This window comes from Pristis pectinata, chromosome 20 (assembly GCF_009764475.1).
Source record: "Pristis pectinata isolate sPriPec2 chromosome 20, sPriPec2.1.pri, whole genome shotgun sequence".
Taxonomy (NCBI): Eukaryota; Metazoa; Chordata; class Chondrichthyes; order Rhinopristiformes; family Pristidae; genus Pristis; species Pristis pectinata.
Window position 1 is genome coordinate 31,950,231 of NC_067424.1, and position 22,817 is coordinate 31,973,047.

General features: G+C 40.9%; 1 protein-coding gene across 4 annotated transcripts in view; it reads right to left on the bottom strand.

Annotated features, from left to right (window-relative positions):
- trim33 (tripartite motif containing 33) overlaps positions 1–18,648 on the bottom strand; it is a 138,582-nt gene extending 119,934 nt beyond the window's left edge. For all 4 annotated transcript variants that reach the window (XM_052034721.1, XM_052034720.1, XM_052034719.1 and 1 more), the window contains exon 1: positions 17,963–18,648. In XM_052034721.1, the coding sequence (XP_051890681.1) occupies positions 17,963–18,593 (631 nt within the window). In that variant the 5' untranslated portion in view covers positions 18,594–18,648. The remainder of the gene's footprint in view (positions 1–17,962) is intronic.
- Between the last annotated feature and the right edge of the window lie 4,169 nt (positions 18,649–22,817).

Below are 22,817 nucleotides of genomic sequence, written 5' to 3' on the forward strand. Positions count from 1 at the left end.
ATTCAGAAACTTTTTTAAAAAGAACATTTATTATGATGTTATTTCCATTCTACAAAATGCAAGCAGAACACTGAAGAAAACTCAACTCTGTGCAATTTAGAAGCATCTGTTTAAAAGACAAATTGTAAAATATACAGCACTGTTTCAGTCATCATTGCAAAAATTGTACAAGGTAATCATCAAACTAGATAAGTACAACTCCATTCCTGCAGAAACTAAAACAAAATGGTAATTTTCTCATACCTATAATATTAATCAGTGCACCCCATATTGGGGGGCTATCAACAAATGTAGAAAAGCAAGTGGCTTATTCTCAAGTCTCCAACCAACTGTGAATGTTATTGGAAAAGCTCTGTTGTCCATCATGGAATAGGAAAAAACTCCTCCTAAATACCAAAAGTTGGTATAAATTTAATGACCAAAAGAAAAATTATCAAATTGGATCACTTTCAATTTGGATAAACTTTTCAAAATCATTTCAGAACTGTGGATGCACTTAGTAAATACATACATGAAGCTCAATTATCCCAAACATTTTCTTTATTGGAATTGAATAAGGAAATGATTAAGATATTTTCAACCATAAATGTTGAATGAACCAATTAAAATATGGATTAAATGTACACAAAATAGCATCTTTGGATGTATACATCAATAAAGAACCATATTTGCAAAAATATTAAACTAAAAATAACAGCAAATGCTGAAATACCAAAACAAAAAACAGAAGATGTTTTAGAGGAGATAAGGAAGGAGGTTAAAAAAAGAGGGGTTGTATTACTAGTCAGAGACAATATTACAGCTGCACTCAGTGGGGAAGAAACAGAGGGCTTATTGACTGAGTCTATATTGGGTAGAACTCAAAAATGAAAGGTGCCATCACTATGGGTTTATACTATGGACACCCAAACAGCCATAAGGACCCCGAGGAGCAGATATGCAGGCAGAGTTATCATGGGTGACTTCAACTTTCCCAGTGTAGACTGAGAACTCCTTAGTGCAAGGTTTAGATGGGGCAGAATTCATTAGGTGTGTCCATGAGGTTTCTTGAAGAAATACGTGGATAGTCCAACTAGAGGGGAGGCTCCACTGGATCTTGTACTGGGGAATGAACCTGGACAAATGACTGACCTTTTAGTGGGTGAACATTTGGGAAACAGTGATCATAACTCCTTAAGCTTTAAGATAACTTTGAATAAGGGCAAGAGTGTTCCTTGCAGGAAGTATTAAGTTGGGGGAGGGCAAATATGAGGGAATCAGACAGGAGCTAGGGAGAGTTAATTGGGAAGAGTTGTTTTCAGGCAAATCCACATCTGACATGTGGAGGTTATTTAAAAGACCACCTGCACAGAGTTCAGGACCAGTTTGTTTCAGTAAGAGGGATGGCAAGGTGCAGGATCCTTGGATGACAGAAAAAGGTAGTTAGTTTAATCAAGGAGGAGGAAATATTTTCAAGGCTTAGGAGCCTGGAATCAAACAGGGTGCTGAAGACTATAAAGGAGCCAGAAGGGAACTCAAGAAAGGACTCAAGGGTCATGTAAAGTCCTTGGCAAGTAGGATTAAGGCATTCTACACATACATCAAGAGCAAGAGGATAACTAGCCATAGCCTGTGTTGCTGGAGGACTTGCAGGTAGCTAATGTTGTTCCTCTGTTCAAAGGAAATTATAAACCAGTGAGTCTCACATCAGTGGTAGGGAAACTGACGCAGAGGATTCTTGGGGATAGGATTTATGAGCATTTGGAGAAGCATAGTCTAATTAGGAACAGTCAGCATAGCTTTGGGTGGGGCAGGTCATGTCTGACTAAACTGATTGAGTTTTGAGGTGGTGACAAAGGTGATTGATGAAGGTAGAGAAGTGGATGTTGTATACTTGCATTTTAGTAAGGTATTTGACAAGGTCCTGCATGGTAGGCTCATCCAGAAAATTAGGATGCATGGGATCCACAGTGACTTGGCTGATGGGATCCAAAACTGACTTGCCCATAGAAGATGAAGGGTAGTGGTGGATGGGCTTTATTCTGGATGGAGGTCTGTGAGTACTGGTGTTCCACAGGGATCTGTACTGGGACTTGTTGTTTGTCATATATATAAAAAAATGATTTGGATGAAAATGTAGTAGGTTGGGTGAGTAAGTTTGCAGATGAGACAAAGGTTGGTAGCGTGGATGCACAGAAGATAGCCAAAAGGTGCAGCAGGATATAGGTCAGTTGCAGATATGGGCAGAGAAGTGGCAGATGGAGTTTAATCCAGGCAAGTGAGGTGCTACACTTTGGGAGATCCAACATAAAGGGAGAGTACCCAGTTAATGGCAGGATCCTTGATCATCAATGGTATTGATAAGAGGGATCCAGGTACATGGATCCTTAAGTGGCTGCACAGGTTGAGTGGTAAAGGCTATGCTTGCCTTCATTAGTGGAGGCACTGAGTTCAAAATCCAGTAAGTTATGTTAGTTTTAGAAAACCCTGGTTACGTCACATTTAAAGTATTACGTTCAATTCTGGTTGCTTCATGATAGGAAGGATGTGGAGGCTTTGGAGAGGGTGCAGAGGTGGTTTACCAGGATGCTGCCTGGGATGGAGGACATGTGCTATGAGGAGAGGATGGACAAGCTGGGGCTGTTTTCTCCAGAGCAGTGGAGGCTGAGGAGAGATGATAGTTTATATAATTATGCGAGGCATATGGTAGACAGCCAGCATCTTTATCCCAGGATGAAATATCTAGGACTAGAGGGCCATATATTTAAGGTGAGAGGGGGAGAGTACAAAGGAGACATGTGAGGCAAGTTTCTTTTAAGCCACAGAGAGCGATGGGGCCTGGAGTACAGTGCTAGTGGTGGTGGTGGTAGAGGCAGATAGAATAGTAGTGCTTAAGAGACTCCTAGATAGGCACACGAATATGCAGAGAAGGGAGGGATATGGTCAATGTGTGGGGAACAGGGATCAGATTAATTAGGAGTCATTGGTTTAATTAGTTCAGCACAACAGTGGGCTGAAGGGCTTGGCCTGTGCTGAAAACAAAAACCTAAATACTCAGGAGGTCAGGCAGCACGTGGAAAATAAACAGTATTTCAGGTCCAGGACACTGAAAAATCTGTTTCTCATTCCACAAATGCTGCCTGACCCAACAAGTGGTTCCAGCATATTCTGTTGTTGTACCACAATTAAGTTTTCCAAAGAATTAAATATCAAATTAGGTTCCCCACAGCTTAAAAAAAAAGGCACTTGCCTAACATATCTTTACAAAGAACAAAACAAAAATCAAGTACCCACAAAATGCTGGAGGAATTCAGCAGGTCAGGCAGCATCTATGGAAGGAAATAAACAGTCAACGTTTCAGGTCAAGATCCTTCATCAGGACTGGAAAGGAAGAGGGCAGAAGCCAGCATTTTGTGTGTTGCTTCAGATTCCAGCATCTGCAGAATCTCATGCGTCTCAAAAAATCAAGTACAGCAAGAATGGGTCTAGGAGTTAGGAGACAGGTCAAACAAAATCAGAAGATATTACCAGTAAAAATCCTGAAATACTAATTAGGGAAGCAAATGAATAGAAAAATGTACAAGGTAAAAGTCCATATTCCTAATACAGATTTTAAAAATGGTTTAAACTGCCCAGAGCATAGATCAATATCCTCAAAACACATTAAAGTGCAAGGGATATGGTTAAGTTGATTTGACAAGGGGAAGTAACGCAAGGGGAAACAAAAGAAACAGGAAAGACATTGTATGCGTTAAGATTAATATGCTAAAGTAGTAAAAAAGTAAAGATAGTAATATATACTAAAAACTTGTACAGAATACCCAAAGTTTTTGAATTTCTGTCACTAAAAAACAGTAAAAACCTGATGGTAACTTGGGTAATATTGCCATTTAAAATTTTCTGGATACGGAACTCTGAAAGAGCAGGAGAAAAAAAATGAAGGACAGTTTCAAGCTTGGAGACAATTTATCAGAAAATAAAACAAGACCTTAACTGGAGTACCAAAAGATCGAGGCAACAGTAAGAGATATTACTCAATAGTACAGAACTACTAGTAAGCTGAAGTCACCAGTCTGCCTGCCTGAGCCACAAAGATTCATCTACTGCAATCCTGGGTGCATTCTTCCACTGGGAGCTGGCTCCCACCACTCGGGTGCAATGGAGTGTAGGGGCTCCTTTAGCACATGTAATCTGCTGCACTCACAGAACTGCTTTGATAGCTGAGGCACCACACCTGTAAAAAAAAATTGTCACTTACTGAAAGTCATGGACACCAAATCACACTAGAAAAATACTAGGGATCAGAGAAAAGATTTTAAAGAATGTTTATAATATTTTAAACAAGCTAACACAGTAAAGTATACTTAAAAGCAAACTAATATCCACTTGCCTTTCTCCCTGCAGCTAATTCTCCCATTCACTAGAATGGGGCTACCATACTTGTGATGAGCATAAGCTCTGCAGGCAGTTAGTTGTGATCTCTGCAGAAGTACATGCTGCCCAGTGAAATCTAAGAGGAGTTTACCAATGCAAGACCAGGAAAGCAGGCAGTCCATTTAGGGCAGAAGATGCTACAACCAGCTTAGGCACACATCAGCACCAAAACAAATGCAACCAAGTCCCAAAACTAAAACACAAGATCCTGAGGGGCCTTGACAGGGTGGATAGGGAGAAGATATTTCTACAAGTGAGATAATCTAGAGCTGGGATCACTGTTTAAAAATCAAGTTTAAAAAAAACAGGCAAAATTCTCAGAGTTAGAGTTGGACAGCACAAAAATAGTCCCTTCAGCCCAACTCATCCATGCTGACTAAGATGCCTAACTATGCCAATCCCATTTGACAACATTAGCCTCATTTCCCTCTACTTCTTTCCTATCCAAATACCTGCCCAAATGCCTTTTTAATGTTGCAATTGTACCTGCCTTAGCACCTCTGGCAGCTTGTTCCATCTAACCAGCACTTTGTGTGGAAAAACCTGCCCCTCAGATCTCCTATAAATTTCTCCACACTCACCTTTAAACCTGTACCTTGCAGTTTTAGACCTCCCCTGGGGAAAAAAGACTCTGGCTATCTACCCTATCTATGCGCATCAATCTTATAAACTTCTCTAAGGTAACCCTTCAGCCTCCTATGCTGCAGCGAGTACAAACCAACTTAGCAAATCTCTCCTTATAACTGAAGTCTTCAGTTCTAGGCAACATCCTGGTGAATTTCTGCTGAGGATCATTTGTCCTTGGTATTCTTTCTCACATGGTGGTGGAAACAGTATTTGACTATTTTTAAGAAGGTACCTAGCTATTTAATGAGTGAAAGGTTATGGGTGAAGAGGAAGATGAAACTGAGGTTACAGTCAGATCAGCCATGATCTTATTGAATGGCAGAGCAGGTTTCAGGGGTAAATAGCCTCCCACTGCTCCTAATTTCTATGTTTATATGCAAGTCCCAGCATTAATGTTGGCATTGGGTCCAACTGACCAACAATGACATTACAGGGGCTTAAAGTTGGGGGGGGGGGGGGGGGGTGGAAATCAGAAGGATGAGTTAAAATAGATCTAAAAGCAAGCACAATTTTGTAAAGCATGCACATGATCTGGTTCAGTCAAAAAACAGGGTACCTATCTGGAAAAGGAGATATGCAGTAAGGGCCCCTTGTTCAAATTAGCCTTAAATGAAATATTGGCAAATAAAAATGAAGACAATCAATGGAAAATACTTAGACAGGATATCAAAGACTGGTATTCTGAACTGCGTATTTATTATTCCTATAAATGCACATGTAGACAAATATTAGTAATATGGGAAAGCTGAGGAAACAGCAATTAGGAAGTCACGAGAAGAACGAGGGCATTTATAGAAGCTGAGTAGTAACAGCTGAAAGGTCATACTTATGATAGAGAATGAGGGAATGACAGCTGTATTAAGCAAGCAATTTACTGTAATTTTCACAAAGGAAGTGATTTATTTGAGAATATAGAATAGCTTTGAATACTAAAGATAAATCAAGCTGAATCCAAGACAATGTACACAAAGGACACAAACCTCAAAAAGATTGCAGAGGCTCTGACTTGTTCAGTTAAATAAAACATTTAAGGTATTTTATAGCAAGAATGGTTCTTCATACCTGAAGTTTACATGAATTCAGTTTTCCTTGAGATTACACTGGAGAAAGCTGCAAAGTAGAAACACCTTCTGTAGGAGCAGAAACCCACAGACGAGTTTTGTATTTCTACATTTAACTGTACATCTCTCGTCTCCAAGAGTGTGTGACAATTTCATATTGTAACAATAGTTTCACCATCACAGACAAAAAAAAAGCCATAATAGATCTTAAATTGTATAATTTAAGCACTCAACAATTTCACAGAACAGCAGCAAGGCACTGAAAATGTGAAATGGAATTCTTGATTTTGCCTGAGGCGTGGAAATCAAAAGAATAATTGGTCACTGTAAAGACTTTTGTCCCCTTAAAGCTCCCGAAGAAATAAGCTGGGAGTTCCCAAACAGATCTTATTGGACATGAGGTTACACTACAAAGTTTTCCTCAAGTAAACACTACTTAGCAATTGAGAAGCCAAATAATAATGGTAAAATAGAATAAGTCTGCCATAATGTAGGATGTTTCTTTTGTTTTTTTTCATAGGACGCAGGTATGGTAGCATTTTGGCCCATTCTGGAGGCAGTAGACTGTTGTACTACATCTTTATTAAAGACACACCACTGGTAACAGACGAAAGATGCTTTACAAATTAGATTTTGAAGAAAGCCAAGACTCTCAAGCACTTGCAACTTGCACAGTTTACAACCTGTCCAGACACAAGCTGATAAATCTGTCATACTTGTGGTACCCAGTTTTCCGCTGAATCCCAGATTCAGGGCTGCTCCTTTCCTAGTATTGGAGCAAGGTTCTCATGCTTTTTCAGGGTTTGACAGAGAGTTTAAGAAAAATGTTTCCCAAACACATCACCCTCCTTTTCCTTCTGTTCTCTGCTAATGAAACAGCATAACATTGATAGTCTAGTCCAGGTCTGACTCATTTGGTCCATCTTTGTCCTGTTCCAGCTGGACTAACTGCTAGACTGCCAGCTCCAATTTCCACTTCAACTGCATAGAATTTAGTTAATTCTTAGAGGAGCTGAAAGTACTGAGCCAATTAGGTACAAAGGAATAGGAAACTGATTGCTCCCGACAGTTGATACAAAACCTCATTGCGTATGTGGGTCTCAAAATCAAATCTTCAACTGTTTATTTCCCCCATCTTCCCCTATCTTTGAGTTATCTCACTAGCAATGTAACTCTAAGACTGTAAGATAATAGAAACAGAATTAGGTCATTTGGCCCAGAGTCTACTCTGCCATTCAATCATGGCTGATTTTTTTTTTTGAAAACCCATCCCCCTACATTCTCCCTGTAACCCTCAATTCCCTTACCAATCAAGAACCTATCAATCTCTGCCATAAATACACCCAATGACTTGGCCTCCACAGCCCTCTGCAGCAGTGAATTCCACTGATTTGTCACCGTCTGAAGAAATTTCTCCTCATCTTAATTTTAAAGGGATTTCCCTTTATTTCTGACACTGTGGCCTCAGATCCTCAGTTCTCCTACTAATGGAAACATCCTCTCCACATCCACTCTACCCAGGCCTTTCAGTATCCAGTAGGCTTCACGGAGATCCACCCTCATCCTTCTGAACTCCATCGAGCGCAGGCCCAGAGACATCAAATGCTCCTCATATGTAAAGCCTTTCATTCCTGGGATCATTCTTGTAAACCTTCTCTGGACTCTCTCCAGGGCCATCACATCCTTCCTTAGATTCAGGGCCCAAAATTACTCTCAATATTCCAAATGTGGTCTGACCAATGCCTTATAAAGCCTCAGCAGTACTTTCTTGCTTTCCTATTCTAGTCCTCTCGAAATGAGTGCTAACATTGCACCTGCCTTCCCAACTGCAAGTTAACCTTGAGGGAATCCTGAACTAGTCTCTTTGCACCTCTGATTTCCAAATTTTCTCCCAATTTAGAAAATAGTCTACACCTTTATTTTTCCTACCAAAGTGCATAACCCCACATTTCCCTACACTGTATTCTGTCATTTCTTTGCCCAGTCTCCCAACTTGTCCCAGTCCTTCTGCAGACTCCGACTCTGCAACCTGTTTCTCCACCTATCTTGGTATTTTCCGCAAACTTGGCCACAATGCCAATCAGTTCCTTCATCCAGATCATTAATGCACAAGTGGAAAGTTTCGGACCCAACACTGACCACTGCAGAACTCCACTTGTCACTGGCAGCCATCCTGAGAAGGACCTCTTTATCCCCACTCTGCCTTCTGCCAGTTCAGCCAGTCTACCATCCACACTTGTATCCTCTAACACATTGAGCTCTGTGTGCAGCACTTTGTCAAAGGCCTTCTGAAAATCCAAGTAAATAACATCCACCAACTCTAACCTACTAATCTTCTGCAAACCACTGCAGCCTTGAAAGCCACTGGAGATGACTTCTGATCTCACTGGAACCAAGTAGTCAGTCTGTTGCTTCCAATTTATTAGGCCTCAGATCTTGGATCTTAGTGAAGCAACTTAACTTCCCAATTCATCACTGCCACTTACTGAAGCAAAGGGAAGATTACATTCGATTTTTATCCTTTACTCAAGCTGAATAAGTTGATCCTGTGATTAATCAAGTGAAGAATCTCCAGGATTGTCATTATCTGTCCTTTTCAACTCAATCTTGGGTCATAACCATTGCATCGAAAACGTGCTGCTACAAAGAGAACAAACTACTTTTAAGGATACACTAGCATTGAAGGTTGTGGCAAGAATAGAGCTTTTGAGGTAAACAGGCTGAGATTTATCACATTTTCAGATGTAGAAAAACCAAAAAGAGGCTGTGATCCATTACTGACAAGGTAAGCACTGACTTCCTTATCTTGCTCCAAAACAGAAGCTAATCTTCAGTAAAATATGAAATAATGTACAATGTTTCCATCACTGATATAAGATTCATGGAATCACTTCAATGCTCTGACATGTACATTGTCACATTGCTCAGTAGCACATAATACAATAAGCCACAACAAGCAAATGCAACCATCACTGCCCACTAACATTCAGCAAGACCAGATTGATTTGATGTGATTTGTAATTATATAAAATAAAGACCCTCCAAAATTAACACTAAAAATTACACACATGCAGTAAGACAACCATTCAAACTTGGTCAATGCATAGAGAAAAGTCAGGATTCCCAGATATAGAAAGAATGCAACAACATCACCATTTAATCATTAATAACTTTATCTGCAGCAGTAACTAGATAAATGGTAATAGGAATTAACAGCCAAATAACTGTTCTTCACTGACTGACAAGGCTCATTACCATTGTAGCACTTGCGATTTCAACTGTACAGTAAATTTATCTGATTAATAGACGGTCTCTCAGGTCTATAAAATTACCTACAAATTACCATTTTACCTTTCTAGTGTGAGGAATTAACTGATTTCAGAGGCTTGTTGGGGGACTAATCTAAATAGTTAATTATAGCAGACCATGATGAAACACTTCAAAAATTTAACATGAGATGTAAAAGTCACACCCCATCAATGAGATAATTTGGTGGCAAGATGCCTTCTTCGATCTTTGCAGAAAGCTAACTGTTTCTTGGTACAAAGTTTCAGCATTTAGACACTGACCCATTCTCATTGTTGTAGCAAAACATATGTGTCAAGTTGAATTTTCAGTCAATAGTGATACCAAAAATGTTGATGGGTGAGGGTAGGAAGACAACAGCTATAATAATATTGTTAGAGGTCAGAGGGAAAGGTAAAACTGATTAGTTAGAGACAGGTACTTTTCACCTCTTGGTGATGGTTAAGAGAAGACTAATGAGGTGGTCTGTTTTCTTGTGGTCAGGGATACGTGGTGGTGTTGTAGTTATTGTGAAACAACTGTCTAGAATCCCAACTAGCCCTGAAGCACAAGTCTTCAGGACTACAGATGGGATCCTGCAAGCTCCCCAATGTTTTTTCTATCTCTTGTATTTTCAGCATTCCTTGAACTCGTGAAACAAATCAAATTAACTGAAGATTCGATTCTATGATGGTGGCAGCATCAGGTGACACAGATGGCTCAAGCGGTTAGCTACTCATGCTTTAGCCTTGTCATTACTGGGTTCCACTATCATAGAGGACTCTCTCAAACACTTCTCCCAGAGGTGGAGATGTGGTTTTTGGGGGGGGGGGGGGGGGGGGGGGTGGGGGAGGGGGTCAAGAATGTGGCATTGCAGCAGATTGTTCACAAGGGAGCATAAAATTACCCCACAAATCCAGCTTTGGGAGAAATGTACACGTTATGAAGCAGTAAAACTCCAAAACAGATTTAACATGGGAATTAAAATTTACATTTGAATTATTGGCTGATCATAAAGATCAGCAGTGTAGATGGTGATAGCAAAACAAGATTTGTGAAACAGTTTTTCATTGAACTCAATTTATGGAGAATGCCACATGACCAATCAGAAGAGCAATGAATAAAGGGAAGTTTGGACATGGTAAAGACACGAGTTTTTCCAGAGCAGATAGGCTAATAGATTCAGAAAACTCACCACAAAGACCAGTTTTGTGCAAGAGGAGATAGGTCAGAAGATCAAATAGCAAGTCAGTTGTCTAGTTCACTTTTCATGAAGATCATGGTCAAACTTCTACATTAACCTCAATTTTCCATATCCCTTGCTTTCCTTAGCACCCAAAATAAAATCTGTTGGTTTCAATCATTTTTATTGACTGGGCATCTACTGCCCTTGAACTAAAAGTTCAAAGGTTCCACCAAAGATATGTGAGGGAGTGAACTACAAGGAAAATGCTAAAATTCTGTAAAGGGGATTGAGACAATTTCAGCAAATTGGCAGGATTAGTACAGATGGAGAATATTATAGGAAAATGTGAGATTAACAACTTTGGTAGTAAGAATAAAAAGTAACAATATTAAGTACAAACTAATAAGGATTGGCATTCTAGTGTGCTGGTTCAGAAGCAAAAAGTAGACATGCAAATAGGAAGGCAAATACCATGGTGGCTGTTATTGCAAGACCACTAATACCCTCCCAAAATGATACTAGCACCTTGTCCCATCATTCTGTCTAACGACATCTTCCCCTTTCCCCACCCAGTTTCCTCAACTCAAACATGCTGATCCTCTGACTAATTCTTTGGATTTAATCTATGACTTTGTTAAGAACTGCTGTGGTACTTTAGCAGGGCAGAAATATGGAGAGGCATTCAAAAAAAGGAAATCCAAGCAGAGTTGCTAAAACTGCTCACAAACCTTTATGAGTTTTACTTCTCAGCATTAACCTGACTGGCATTCTTTTGTTGATCTGACAACTGTTTGAAGTCCATATACACGTAGCAACCAGAGGACAAAAACTGTTTCAACGCAGGTTCATTTTCAACTCTGGTTATTGGATAAGCAATCAGGAGTCTTGGCTAAATTTCACTTCATCTTCTCCATCCACTTCAGTCCAAAAACTGCTGCATAATTTAAAATGTGCACTGCATGATTGTTGTGGGACAGCTAAATGACAAACCTTACAGGGAGCAAATTTCTAATTTTCAAGGTACAAGCTGCACTATTCATTCAACCATATCTAGTCGTAGACTAGGATCAAGAAACTTCAATCACTAATGTTAGGAAGGCAACCTGGTGGTAGAAACCAATACTCCAATTTTAATAAAATATACAGATGTAGGTCTGAACTGCAAAACACTTAATGAAAATTAGTTAACTACCATAAACAAAGACTGCAAGTCAGAGCAAAACAGGCAACCACATACAGCATGGATTTCAATGAATAGTGACCATATTCCTTCAGTTCTTGTCTGTACTTTCCTATGGGCAAACCCCCCCGAAATGAAATTCTGCAAGCAAATTAAGTTTAATTTTGAAATAACACCTCAATTTTTTTTTTAAATGGAGCTTGCTAATTAATTTCAATACAACTATATAGTCCATCTTTTAATTGGTGTGTTTTAGGACAAAGTTCGAAGACATGCTTTAAGCATTAGGAAAATATTTATAAATGCATAAAACCACCCAAAATTTGTTCAATACAGCAGTACTCTCATAATTCAGCACCTAAATCCCAAGCATGCTAAACTGACAGATTTTCTGGATGTCATTTACACCCCAACATACACTTTTAATTCACCAAGATGTCACACAGTACTATAATAAATTTTCCAGCAAACAAGCTTAGAGTTCACAGGAACCAGGAAGGCAGCTTTGGCAAACATTGTGGTGCAAAACCATTGGGATTTCTGAATATCTGGATAGTGGATAATTGCAATTTTACTGTAACAATTCATTGTTACAAAGCTAGTGATCACTTTTCCATCTATATTGTGGTGATTACAAACCCGGACAATATTCAACATACATGAAGAACAAGGCAGATACATCATAGAAATTTTTGATGCATTCTTAAACTGAGCACAAACCCATCTTCTCAACGCCAGAATGGTTCATAACTTTAGGGACCCTTGTTGTGAAGCAGGATCTTTGAATGACATAACACAGAATGACCAGTTATCACATTTAATGAATTCTACATTTTATACAGGAAAAATTTCACTTAAGAAAATGAACTCCAAATATGGCCAACATTCATTCTCCTCCCACCGGCCTCAAACCACCTCCCCACCCTTCAAGTTCTAACAGACAGATTCCTCCAGTGTCTCATCAAGAGTGGGAGCAAGTGGTAACAGCACCTCGTTTCCAAAGCCTTGTGTGCACAACCCAAGCTGTAAAGTTCATTGTGGTGGTGCTAGATGAAATACCACTGTAAAGATCTGATAATGGCCCAGATTTCATGCCATTGGTCTGCAATCACCCACTTTCCTACAATTACTAGAAGCCCCATCTTGCTTGTTTGAAGCCCCTCCAGAGTCGTGCAATAGCAGGGGGTGACAGGGAATGGACAGAACAAGCTCCTCCCACAGAACTCATCATGAAACATTTAACAGCCAGCAAAACCCAGCAACCAGTTTTAATGGCTATAAAAGAGTCAGGGTTTTAATTTAAAAAAAACTTCCAAATCATTGTGCATTCTTAATTTTTAAAAAAGTCACAATCAGACAAATCACAATTACAACTCACCTTTGTATTCTTCCTCTTTGCAGACCAACTATCACCATAGAAATTAAAACACTTACAGAACCCGCACAAGGTTAATCTGAAAACGCATTTTCCAGCATAACACCATGCAGGAGGCCTAAAACTTATGCCACATTTGTAAAGTACTAGAGATGCTCGGCAGGACACCAATATTTCACAGTAAAATTCAAAGCAATGCATCTGATAATGCCTAGTCATATTTTGTTTGTAATACAACCTTCACTGTCTTACAAAATACAGAAACCGATAACCACAGTTCGTACATCATAAGTAGCTTGCTATTTCTGTGAAAGGCATTCAATCTTCCTGGTATCATTGGAAGTAGAGCACAAGCTGTATGGCTTTTGTTAGTGTCTACTGAATCATTAATATTACTGTTGATAAGAATTACATCTACTGCAGTAAAGATTAATGCTATTTTCTTAACTATTTTATAATCAATCTTCTTACATTAAATTTACCTTTAAAGCTCATTGCCTTTCTTATCCAAAAGCAGAACAGTATTTAAAAATAGCTTTAATATAGTTTGAAGTATTTTACCAAATTATTGCTCATACTATTACAGGGTATATTTACTTTGTGCACCATGAAAGCATTCAACATCACCCCCTCAAGCTGCAGCTTAATAACATAATGATGAATTATTTACATTTTGTGAGCTGCTTTGCCTCGATGATCATTGCACACACTACTATATATTCAGTGTATAGCGAACCGTTAAAAACAAGCTGCTGGAGGAACAGTGTGACAGACAGCAGCAATTGTGGAGGCAAAGGGATGGTCAATATTTCAGGTCGAGACCCTGCATCAGGAACAGTGTGTAAAGGGGAGATCACCTCTTTAGAGAGGTGGGGGGGGGGGGGGGGGGGGGGGGCGAGGAAATTGCTGGCAATGGATCCAGGTGAGGCAGGGTTGAGAAGCAGGTGGAATCAGGTGGGGGAAAGTAGGGGGGTAGATAATGACAGAAGCTGGGAGGTGTTAAGTGGAGATAACAGAGGGCTGCAGACAATGGAATCTGTCAAGAGAGGCAATGAGTGGGACCAGATAAGAAAGGAGATAAGGAATCCTGTGGGTTGAGTGTATGGGTGATCGACAGATGGAACCAGATGGGGGAGGAGGAGGAGGAGAAGAAAAGAAAGGGGCAAGAGAGGACCTGGGTGGATCAAGAGAGGAAAGAGCAGAGGGAATGCGGTATTACCAGAAATTAGAAATGAATGGCATGAACACTGAATAATTTCAGGTAACCCACATCCCCTCTATTCCTGACTTTCCCCTTCTGATCTATCCAGGTCCTCCTCCTTTCCAACTCCCCCCCCCCCCCCATTACTCAGTTTCTTCCTCTCCCCTCCCCCATGTGGCTCCATCTGCCTTTCACCTACACACTCAACCCACAAGATCCCCTATCCTCTCCCAACTGTTCACATCGGCCCACTATCCTATCATCTTTTCTTATCAGATTCCATTATCTACAGCCTTCTGTTGCCTCCACCTATCATCTTCTGTTGCGGTCTCCACCCTTCCCCACCTAGGTCTATTTAGCCATCAACCCCTTCTCACCTGGATCCACCTTTCGCTTGCCAGCCCCTGCTTCACCCCTCCCCTTCACTTCTTTTAACTGACTCTCTCCCCTTTACATTCTCAATCCTGATGCAGGGTCTCAACCTGAAATGTTAACTATCATTTTGTCTCCAGAGATCCCACCTTACCTGCTGAGTTCCTCCAGCAGCTTGTCTTTTTTTACTCCAGATTCCAGGATCTGCAGTCTATTTTGTCTTCAGTGAGCTGTTAAAGTTACCCAAATACATTTTTTTTTAAATTACACATTCAGACTTTATGTCCATTGCTACAAATAGTGAATCCACAAATTAAAATTTTGTGAAGCAAATGTACTGAAAACCTTTTAAAGTACTAAGGTTTTCAGTACATTTGCTTCACAAAATTGAAAACCTCAAATAGTACCAAAACAAGATTGATATTAGCATCTCCCACCAATTGCCAATGCCTGTAATGCACTTCCCTGTAGCTGTGACACTTTACTCTGTACTCTTTTATTGTTTTTATCCTGTATTACCTCAATGCACTGTGTAATGAATTGATCTGTACAAACAGTATGCAAGACAAGTTTTTCCACTGCACCTCAGCACAAGTGACAATAATAAACCAATACCAATTTAAAGGTAAATCCTATCAATGGAACTCACACCACAATTATATCTTTCTAAATAAGATGGCAACTACCAATACTACAGAAATATTTGTATTTCAAAAGTAAACTTGTCTATTCTCTTCAGTTACTGACTTAATGTTCCTACTTTTAAGTCAGATTTCCTACACAACAATCTTTGTTGTAAAACAAAGTTAAACTGGTTACAAACTACCAAGTGAATATTTTTCAAAGACATAGATTTTCCTTCCAAAGGATCATTATATTTTGCCAAAATCGCCATTATGTTCAATTCAATAAAAATCTGCCAACATTTACACAGAAATATGCAATCCAATAAATCTACGCTCATTTATTTTTCCATGAATAAACAATTCTGTCAGATCTTTACTCAAAACAGTTACATCATCTGCCTTAATAGAATAAATCATTCTTACTTGCACCACTGTGAAAGGATAGATATATTAAATGAATCTTCTATAGCCATTTCCTATAAATATATTTCTGCATACTTGGGAACATTCTTACTAAATCTGTAGCCTCCATGAGAGCAAAAGGGACCTGCATGCACATTGGCATTGGGATGTGTGCATACAGCCATTTCCTGTATCAGAGTACATTGAAAATATTCCAGATTTAGAAAAACCATAATGAAATATTGTGCATGAATTTCCCATTTTCATTTAAACAAATTTGTATCACAATGCAAATATTTGGAAAAGACAACAAAGGTCGTAATTCATCACCTTCCTTTCCACTCTTACCCCACTACCTCGACTCAATTCCCCTAGCATCCTCTGCCTCAATACCAGTAGGTGACATTTAGCCTATGATCTTAAAGAACTGAAAATACAACATGCAAATAACGACTTGCATGCTGACAAGAGTTTCAGTAACAACTTCCTATAACAAGGCCCAAATGCAGTTTATTAGTATGAATATTGTTGAGCATAGCACTTGGATTTGATCTCCTTCCCCTTTTGTTTGATAGATAAATTACAAAAGTGTGCAGAACTTGATTAAGTTGCGCAAAATAGACCCAAATCCATTTAAGCAACCCCGAAGTGACTATTTTGCGGCGTACATTAAGTCAGAAACTAATCACAAATAACTTTATCCCCCCTCCACAGCTTTTTATTCCTCTCAATTCCAAAATTCCCAGAAAATCAGTTATTAGAAATTTAATGCTTAGCTAACAATTAAAGTTTGCCATTTACAATTTCCTACACCATAATCACACTCAGGTATTGTGGCCTTTACAATCCTGGAAATATGTCATTCCCAACTCACTTCTATAACAAATTCTCATCATATTTACTTTACCATACTTTTGTGCAGAAATGTTATTGAGAAAATATTGTGTCAAATGAATGTTACGTGATTTATTTTGGGGTGAGGCGGGTTGGGAGAAGAGAGTAGTGAACCATCCATTACATTGCGACTCAGCAGTAAATTCATAAATTCACTTGGCTTCATCATGATAAGAGTGCATAAAGGATGTCATAAGTAAGTAGCCAATTATGTTGCCTTTCCAATCATCAAGCTCTAACCAATGTTTCCAGCTGCCTTCCATCACTCAGTACACACTGTCTGTAGGCTTCTCAAAACTACATTGTTTTTTTACATGTTAATTCACCTAGTAACATATGCACCTATTAAAACTCATTTTTGGAAAAACTTCACATGGTATTTTGTCTTGGGGGCATGAGCAGAAAGGTAAACATGCTTTCCCTTGTTGATGGCTAATCATGAATGAACCTTGGTTCTCGATTTCCAATCTCAATGGAAAGACTGAGGAGCCAAATAACATCAGATTAGCACAGGTATATTGTAATTGAAAATGTGATACAGTAAATTTTAAAAATCTGCAGACTTATTTTCTAAGATTGTCTCAGTACTTGCAAAAGATTATTAAACAGTTCCTTCACAAACTTGACACAACCATGTTTAAGATATGTTTGTTTACTCCTGCTTCAGGTCTTTCAACTTCATCGTGATAATTCTGGCCTATATAATGTTCCATCACTTCAAAACATGGCAATATTGCACGAATTTTAAATACGAACAAATAAAATTTGATCAATAATGATTAATCCAAATATTGTTTCAAGCAACACTCTCCATTTGTTCAGTACAAAGGGGAAGCCAAAAGCCCCAAATTATTTCAAACGCACGGCAAACTTGAACAAAGTGCCAAAAATGTGATTCAAAAGTTGTTTTATTTAATGCTGATTCCCAGTCTCCCCCTTAAAAACCCTTAAGGTTAACTCCCGATTTCTTAAAGGACTAAAAAATCTATTCCAACAATCAATATGAAACATCACACAATAGGGTAAAGGCATTAAGAATAATTCAGGGTTGTCTGATCCGAAAATCTTTTAATTTCACGCAACTCTGGTGGACATTTGGTTTTCGATGCACCCCTTGCTATTCCATGCGAATTCGTTTGCCTATAAAGCGTTCAACAGCTCAATTGTGGAGACTTCTCGATATTTGCTACACATAGTGAGATCAAGCTCTAAAAACTTCAGACAATCCGACGATGATATGGTTATGTCAATAGGGGCAGACGTTCTTCCAAAAAAGTTGTAACTGAAGTCCGCAGTGTGCGGGTGGATCCCCCGCAGTTAGTCTGCTGAGTGGTACTTACCCTGCTGAATAGCTGGCGATTCCCCGTTATTTCCTGCAGTATTGTTGCCCCCGGCGGGAATGGGGATACTCAGCTGCCGCTCGGGTTCCGGCAAACAGCGTTTGCAGAAGGAGTGAAGGCACGGGAGCAGCTTGGGCTCCTTCCCCTGCAGAGTATCCCGGCACACGGCGCACTCGTCCAATAGGTTCAGGTTCACCTCCACGGAGGCCGCCGTCGCCGCCTTTTCAGGGCCCACTCCCGGACTGGGTCCCGGCGCCGGACTCGGTCCGGAACCCGGACTCGGTCCCGGACCCGGACTCGGACCTGGAGGGGGAGCGGCTGCGGATGCGGATGCAGCAGGGATCGGTGCCTGGACCGGCGCCGAGCTGGGGCACGCCCCCGGACTCAGAACCGGACTGGCTGCCGGCCCCGGCACTTCGAAGACGGCGGCCGTTGGCGATGGTGTCGTCGTCGTCGTTGTCGTCACTGCTGCTGTCGGCGTCGATGTCGTTACTGTCACCACGGCCCCCAGCATCGCGCCCGCCTCCAGCTCCGGCTTCTCCCGGCTCTCCCCCTCTTTGTCGGGCAGGCCGCTCTTCTCCTCACCGACGCCGTTTGCCTCGATATTAGTTCCACCTTTGTTTTCCGCCATCTTTTCCCTTCCTCTCTCCCTCCCTCGGACAGCGCACGCTCACATTCAAACCCCACTCGGGCTGGCCGAAACCCACGGCCGCGTGAAACAGCGGCGCCTATTGGCCGGCCGCCCCGCCGCCGCGCCGCCTCATCTAAACCGGCTGCCGATTGGCTGCCGGGAAGCACGCTGCCGCCGGGGGGGAGGGAGGAGGCGGCCGACGCCACGGGAAGCCGAGGTCGGCTGCTATTGGCTGCCCGGGCTCGACGGTTCGACGCTCCTTCTGGGTTGCAAATGGCGGTCACGCGGGGGATTCGAATCACGTGGGTGGGTCCGGGGCTGTTTCATTGAAAAAAATATTGGCGCCGGGCCACTTTGTTTCACTGCGTTCAGTCCAAATGATGCACAATGTATCCGCCGGTTCACACGTCCGCTGGAGGTAATTGACAGGGAAGCCCTGCATTTCCCCTCGAAATCCAGTCATTGCAAGGTGATCTACAATAAGTGCACAGTGTTGGGCATGGGCAGTGCTGCAAATAGTTTGTGGCCAGCTTCTTACCGCATACAACATCGTGATGGTGTGCAATAAGTTCTTCATTGCGCCTGTGCGTACATATGATAATAAATTTGACTTTGAGGATCATTTTATTTTACTTATGGTATTGGTTTTATTATTGTCACTTGTACCGAGGTACAGTGAAAAACTTGTCTTGCATACCGATTGTACAGGTCAATTCATTACACAGTGCGGTTACATTGAGTTAATACAGGGTGCATTGATGTAGTAGAGGTAAAACAATAACACTACAGAGTAAAGTGTCACAGCTACAATAAGGTGCAGAATACTCTATTGCAAAAGATGTATTTCACTGTGTGTTTCACTGTACATGTGACTAAAAAGGATATAAGATAAGATTTTGTACGTTCTCCCATGTCTGCGTGGGTTTCCTCCGGGTGCTCCGGTTTCCTCACACATTGCAAAGACATACGGGTAGGTTAATTTGGGTTTAAAATGGGCGACATGGACTCGTTGGGCCAGAAGGGCCTGTTACCACGCTGTAAATAAAAATTTTTTATAAAGATATCTTTATTAGTCACATGTACATTAAAGTACACAGTGAAATGCATCTTTTGCGTAGAGTGTTCTGGTGGCAGCCCGCGAGTGTTGCCACGTTTCTGGCGCCAACATAGCATGCCCACAACTTCCTAACCTGTACATCTTTGGAATGTGGGAGGAAACCGGAGCACCCGGAGGAAACCTACGCAGACACACGGGGAGAATGTACAAACTCCTAAAAAGGTCACAACAAGGTAGATTACTTATGGGATAAATATTGGGCAGGAATGGTCAGAGGGACAACTGCCCATCTCTGCATGTGGACAGGAGACGTAGATTTTTCATGCCAAAAAACACTTTCCATGCCAACAATTCACCAATAGATGGTAGCACAATGGTGCAGCTTGTAGTGCTGCTGCCTCACAGACCCGGATTCAATCCTGACCTCCATTGCTGTCTGTGTGGAATTTGCACGTTCTCCTTCTGAACATTTGGGTTTCCTCAGAGTATTTCATTTTCCTCCCATTTCCCAAAGATGTGACTACATACAACATTGTCATGATGACCAAGTTATTTTCCTTATGTGATAAATATTGGGCAGGACAGGATACTAGTGATACTTGATCTTAAAATTGGTGTGAGATTATTTTGTTCCATTTGAGGGAACAGGCAGGAAAAAGCCAAAAACAAACTCTTCAGCAGTTCAACACTCCCTGTGTGATAGGGTGGAGTGCAAGCCGAGATTTTTGTGCTCGAACCGATAATCTACCCACTTTCCCAGTTCTGACGAACAGTCTTCAACCAGAAACGTTGACTGTTTTTCTTTCCACAGATACTGCCTGAACTGCTGAGTGCCTTCAGCATTTTCTGGTTTTATTTCAGATTTTCAACATATGCAATTGTTTTTTTTAATAAGGTCATTAACCTACAGATTTACTTGGATATGCTACTGCTGTTTTGACCACAGGTTGCTGCGAGGATGTTGAACTTCATTAAATTGGAGTCACTACATTTTCTAAGCCAAATTCAGGGGAACAGAGAAAATATTGAAAACATGGGCATTTGAACTTTATGGAAGCATAGAGAAGAAAGTACTTCGTAAGCTCAGTTCAGAAACACCTGGAACAACAACCCATCTCTCCAGAAAGTGCATATGACTGAAGATGTATATTTTCCATTCCAGAAATCACCTTTCACACCAACAATTCACCAACAGATGGCGGCACAGTGGCGCAGCCAGTGGAGCCGCTGCCTCGGAGCTCCAGTGACCCGGGTTCAGTACTGATCTCCGGAGCTGTCTGTCTGGTATTTGCATGTTCTGTTCTCCCTCTGAACACATGGGTTTCCTCTGAGATTTCTTGTTTCTTCCCACTTCCAAAGATGTATGGGTTGGTAGGTTAATTAGCCTCTGTAAATTGGCCCAAATGTGTAGCTGAGTGATAAAATCCAGGGTGAGCTCATGGGAAGATAGGAAGAATAATGGGATTAGTGTAGGATTGGTGTAAGTGGGTGCTTGATAGTGATGTGGTTGGCCGGAGGGCATGATTCACAGCCATATGACTCCTTGACTGATGGCTCTCCTCAGCTGATGGGGATATTTTTCATGAATTCTGGACAATGGTGGGGCCATGCTTGAGAACGCTATACTACCTCTGGGAAAATAAATTTGGTGACCCCAACCATCTGGATAACTACAGTAGAAATGTGGTCAAGGTACCTTTATATAAAGATCTTACAAATATTTGCAGTAAATTCAAAAACCAAAATGTTATGAAAGAAGCCACATGGAAACTTTATGATTGTTTTGCTTTATAGAAGGCTAACAAACTCTCAATTTCATTTTCTGCATTATTATTTATATATTCCAAGATGTCTGTAATGCATCACAGATGTCAGCAAAAAGGCATTTAGAATGTTCTTCTGTCTTTCTACACTTCTCCATGAAAAGTAATGAACTCTAAGCTATGTAAATCATATAGCTCATAATATAATGTTCCGAGGAATGTAAAAAACAAAAGTAAAGAAAGGTTTCATCATTCTGTCTGCTGCAGTTCAAAGAAAAATCTTTGAACCAGCCTGAAATAAATACAAAAATTGAGAAATGTTGCTCAGAATAATATCAATTGCACTTTTAACATTATCAGTGTCCAGGGTACCCACAAAAAAGGAACTGGCTGTCAAGCAAGAGTCTCTGACGAGGTTGAGGGGTCAGCTGGTCAGAGACATATGTTTAATTTTGGGGACAAATTTTGAATTTCCTGATTGAATCAAGATAATGAGGAAATATAATCCTCGGTTTTCATGGTTAAACAGCAAAGAAATCGGCTCTTCAGCCCGCCAAGTCCATGCTGACCATCAAGCACCTATTTACATTTTATTCTCTCAACATTCCCATCAACTCCACCCAGATTCTACCACTCAACTACACACGACGGGCAATTTACATCGACCAATTAACCTACCAACCTGCACATCTATGGGACGTAGAAGGAAAAAGAAGCACCCAGACCCCAGAGGAAACCCACGTGGTCACAGGGAGAACATGCAACCTCTAGACACGCAGCACCCGGAGGTCAGGTTTGAATCCTGGTTGCTGGTGCTGTGAGTCAGCAGGTCTACTAGCTGTGCCACAGTGCTGCCCTCAAAGTAGCTGCACTCAATGCATCCCACCTAAGTGCTCTTGAATGCACCCAAGTTCATGTAACTTTTAAAAATATGTGTAGTAGAGCCTAGTGGCCCGTGCTTATAAACCCTTCTGGTTAGGTGGCTTTCCAGGGCATCCTCAAAGCATTTCTGAAATTAGCAATAAACTGTAGATTCAACTGCAGATGCTGGAAATCTGAAACTAGCAACATTTGCCATCCTTCAAACTGCATTTCAATGGCCCAAATGTAGTAGTGTAGCGGTTAGCATAACGCTTTACAGCGCCAGCGACCCAGGTTCGATTCCGGCCACTGTCTGTAAGGAGTTTGTACATTCTCCCTGTGACTGCGTGGGTTTCCTCCGGGTGCTCCAGTTTCCTCCCACATTCCAAAGACGTACAGGTTAGGAAGTTGTGGGCGTGCTATGTTGGCGCCGGAAGCGTGGCGACACTTGCAGGCTGCCCCCCCCAGAATACTATGCAAAAAGATGCATTTCATTGTGTGTTTCAATAACATGTGACTAATAAAGATGTCTTAATAATTGTT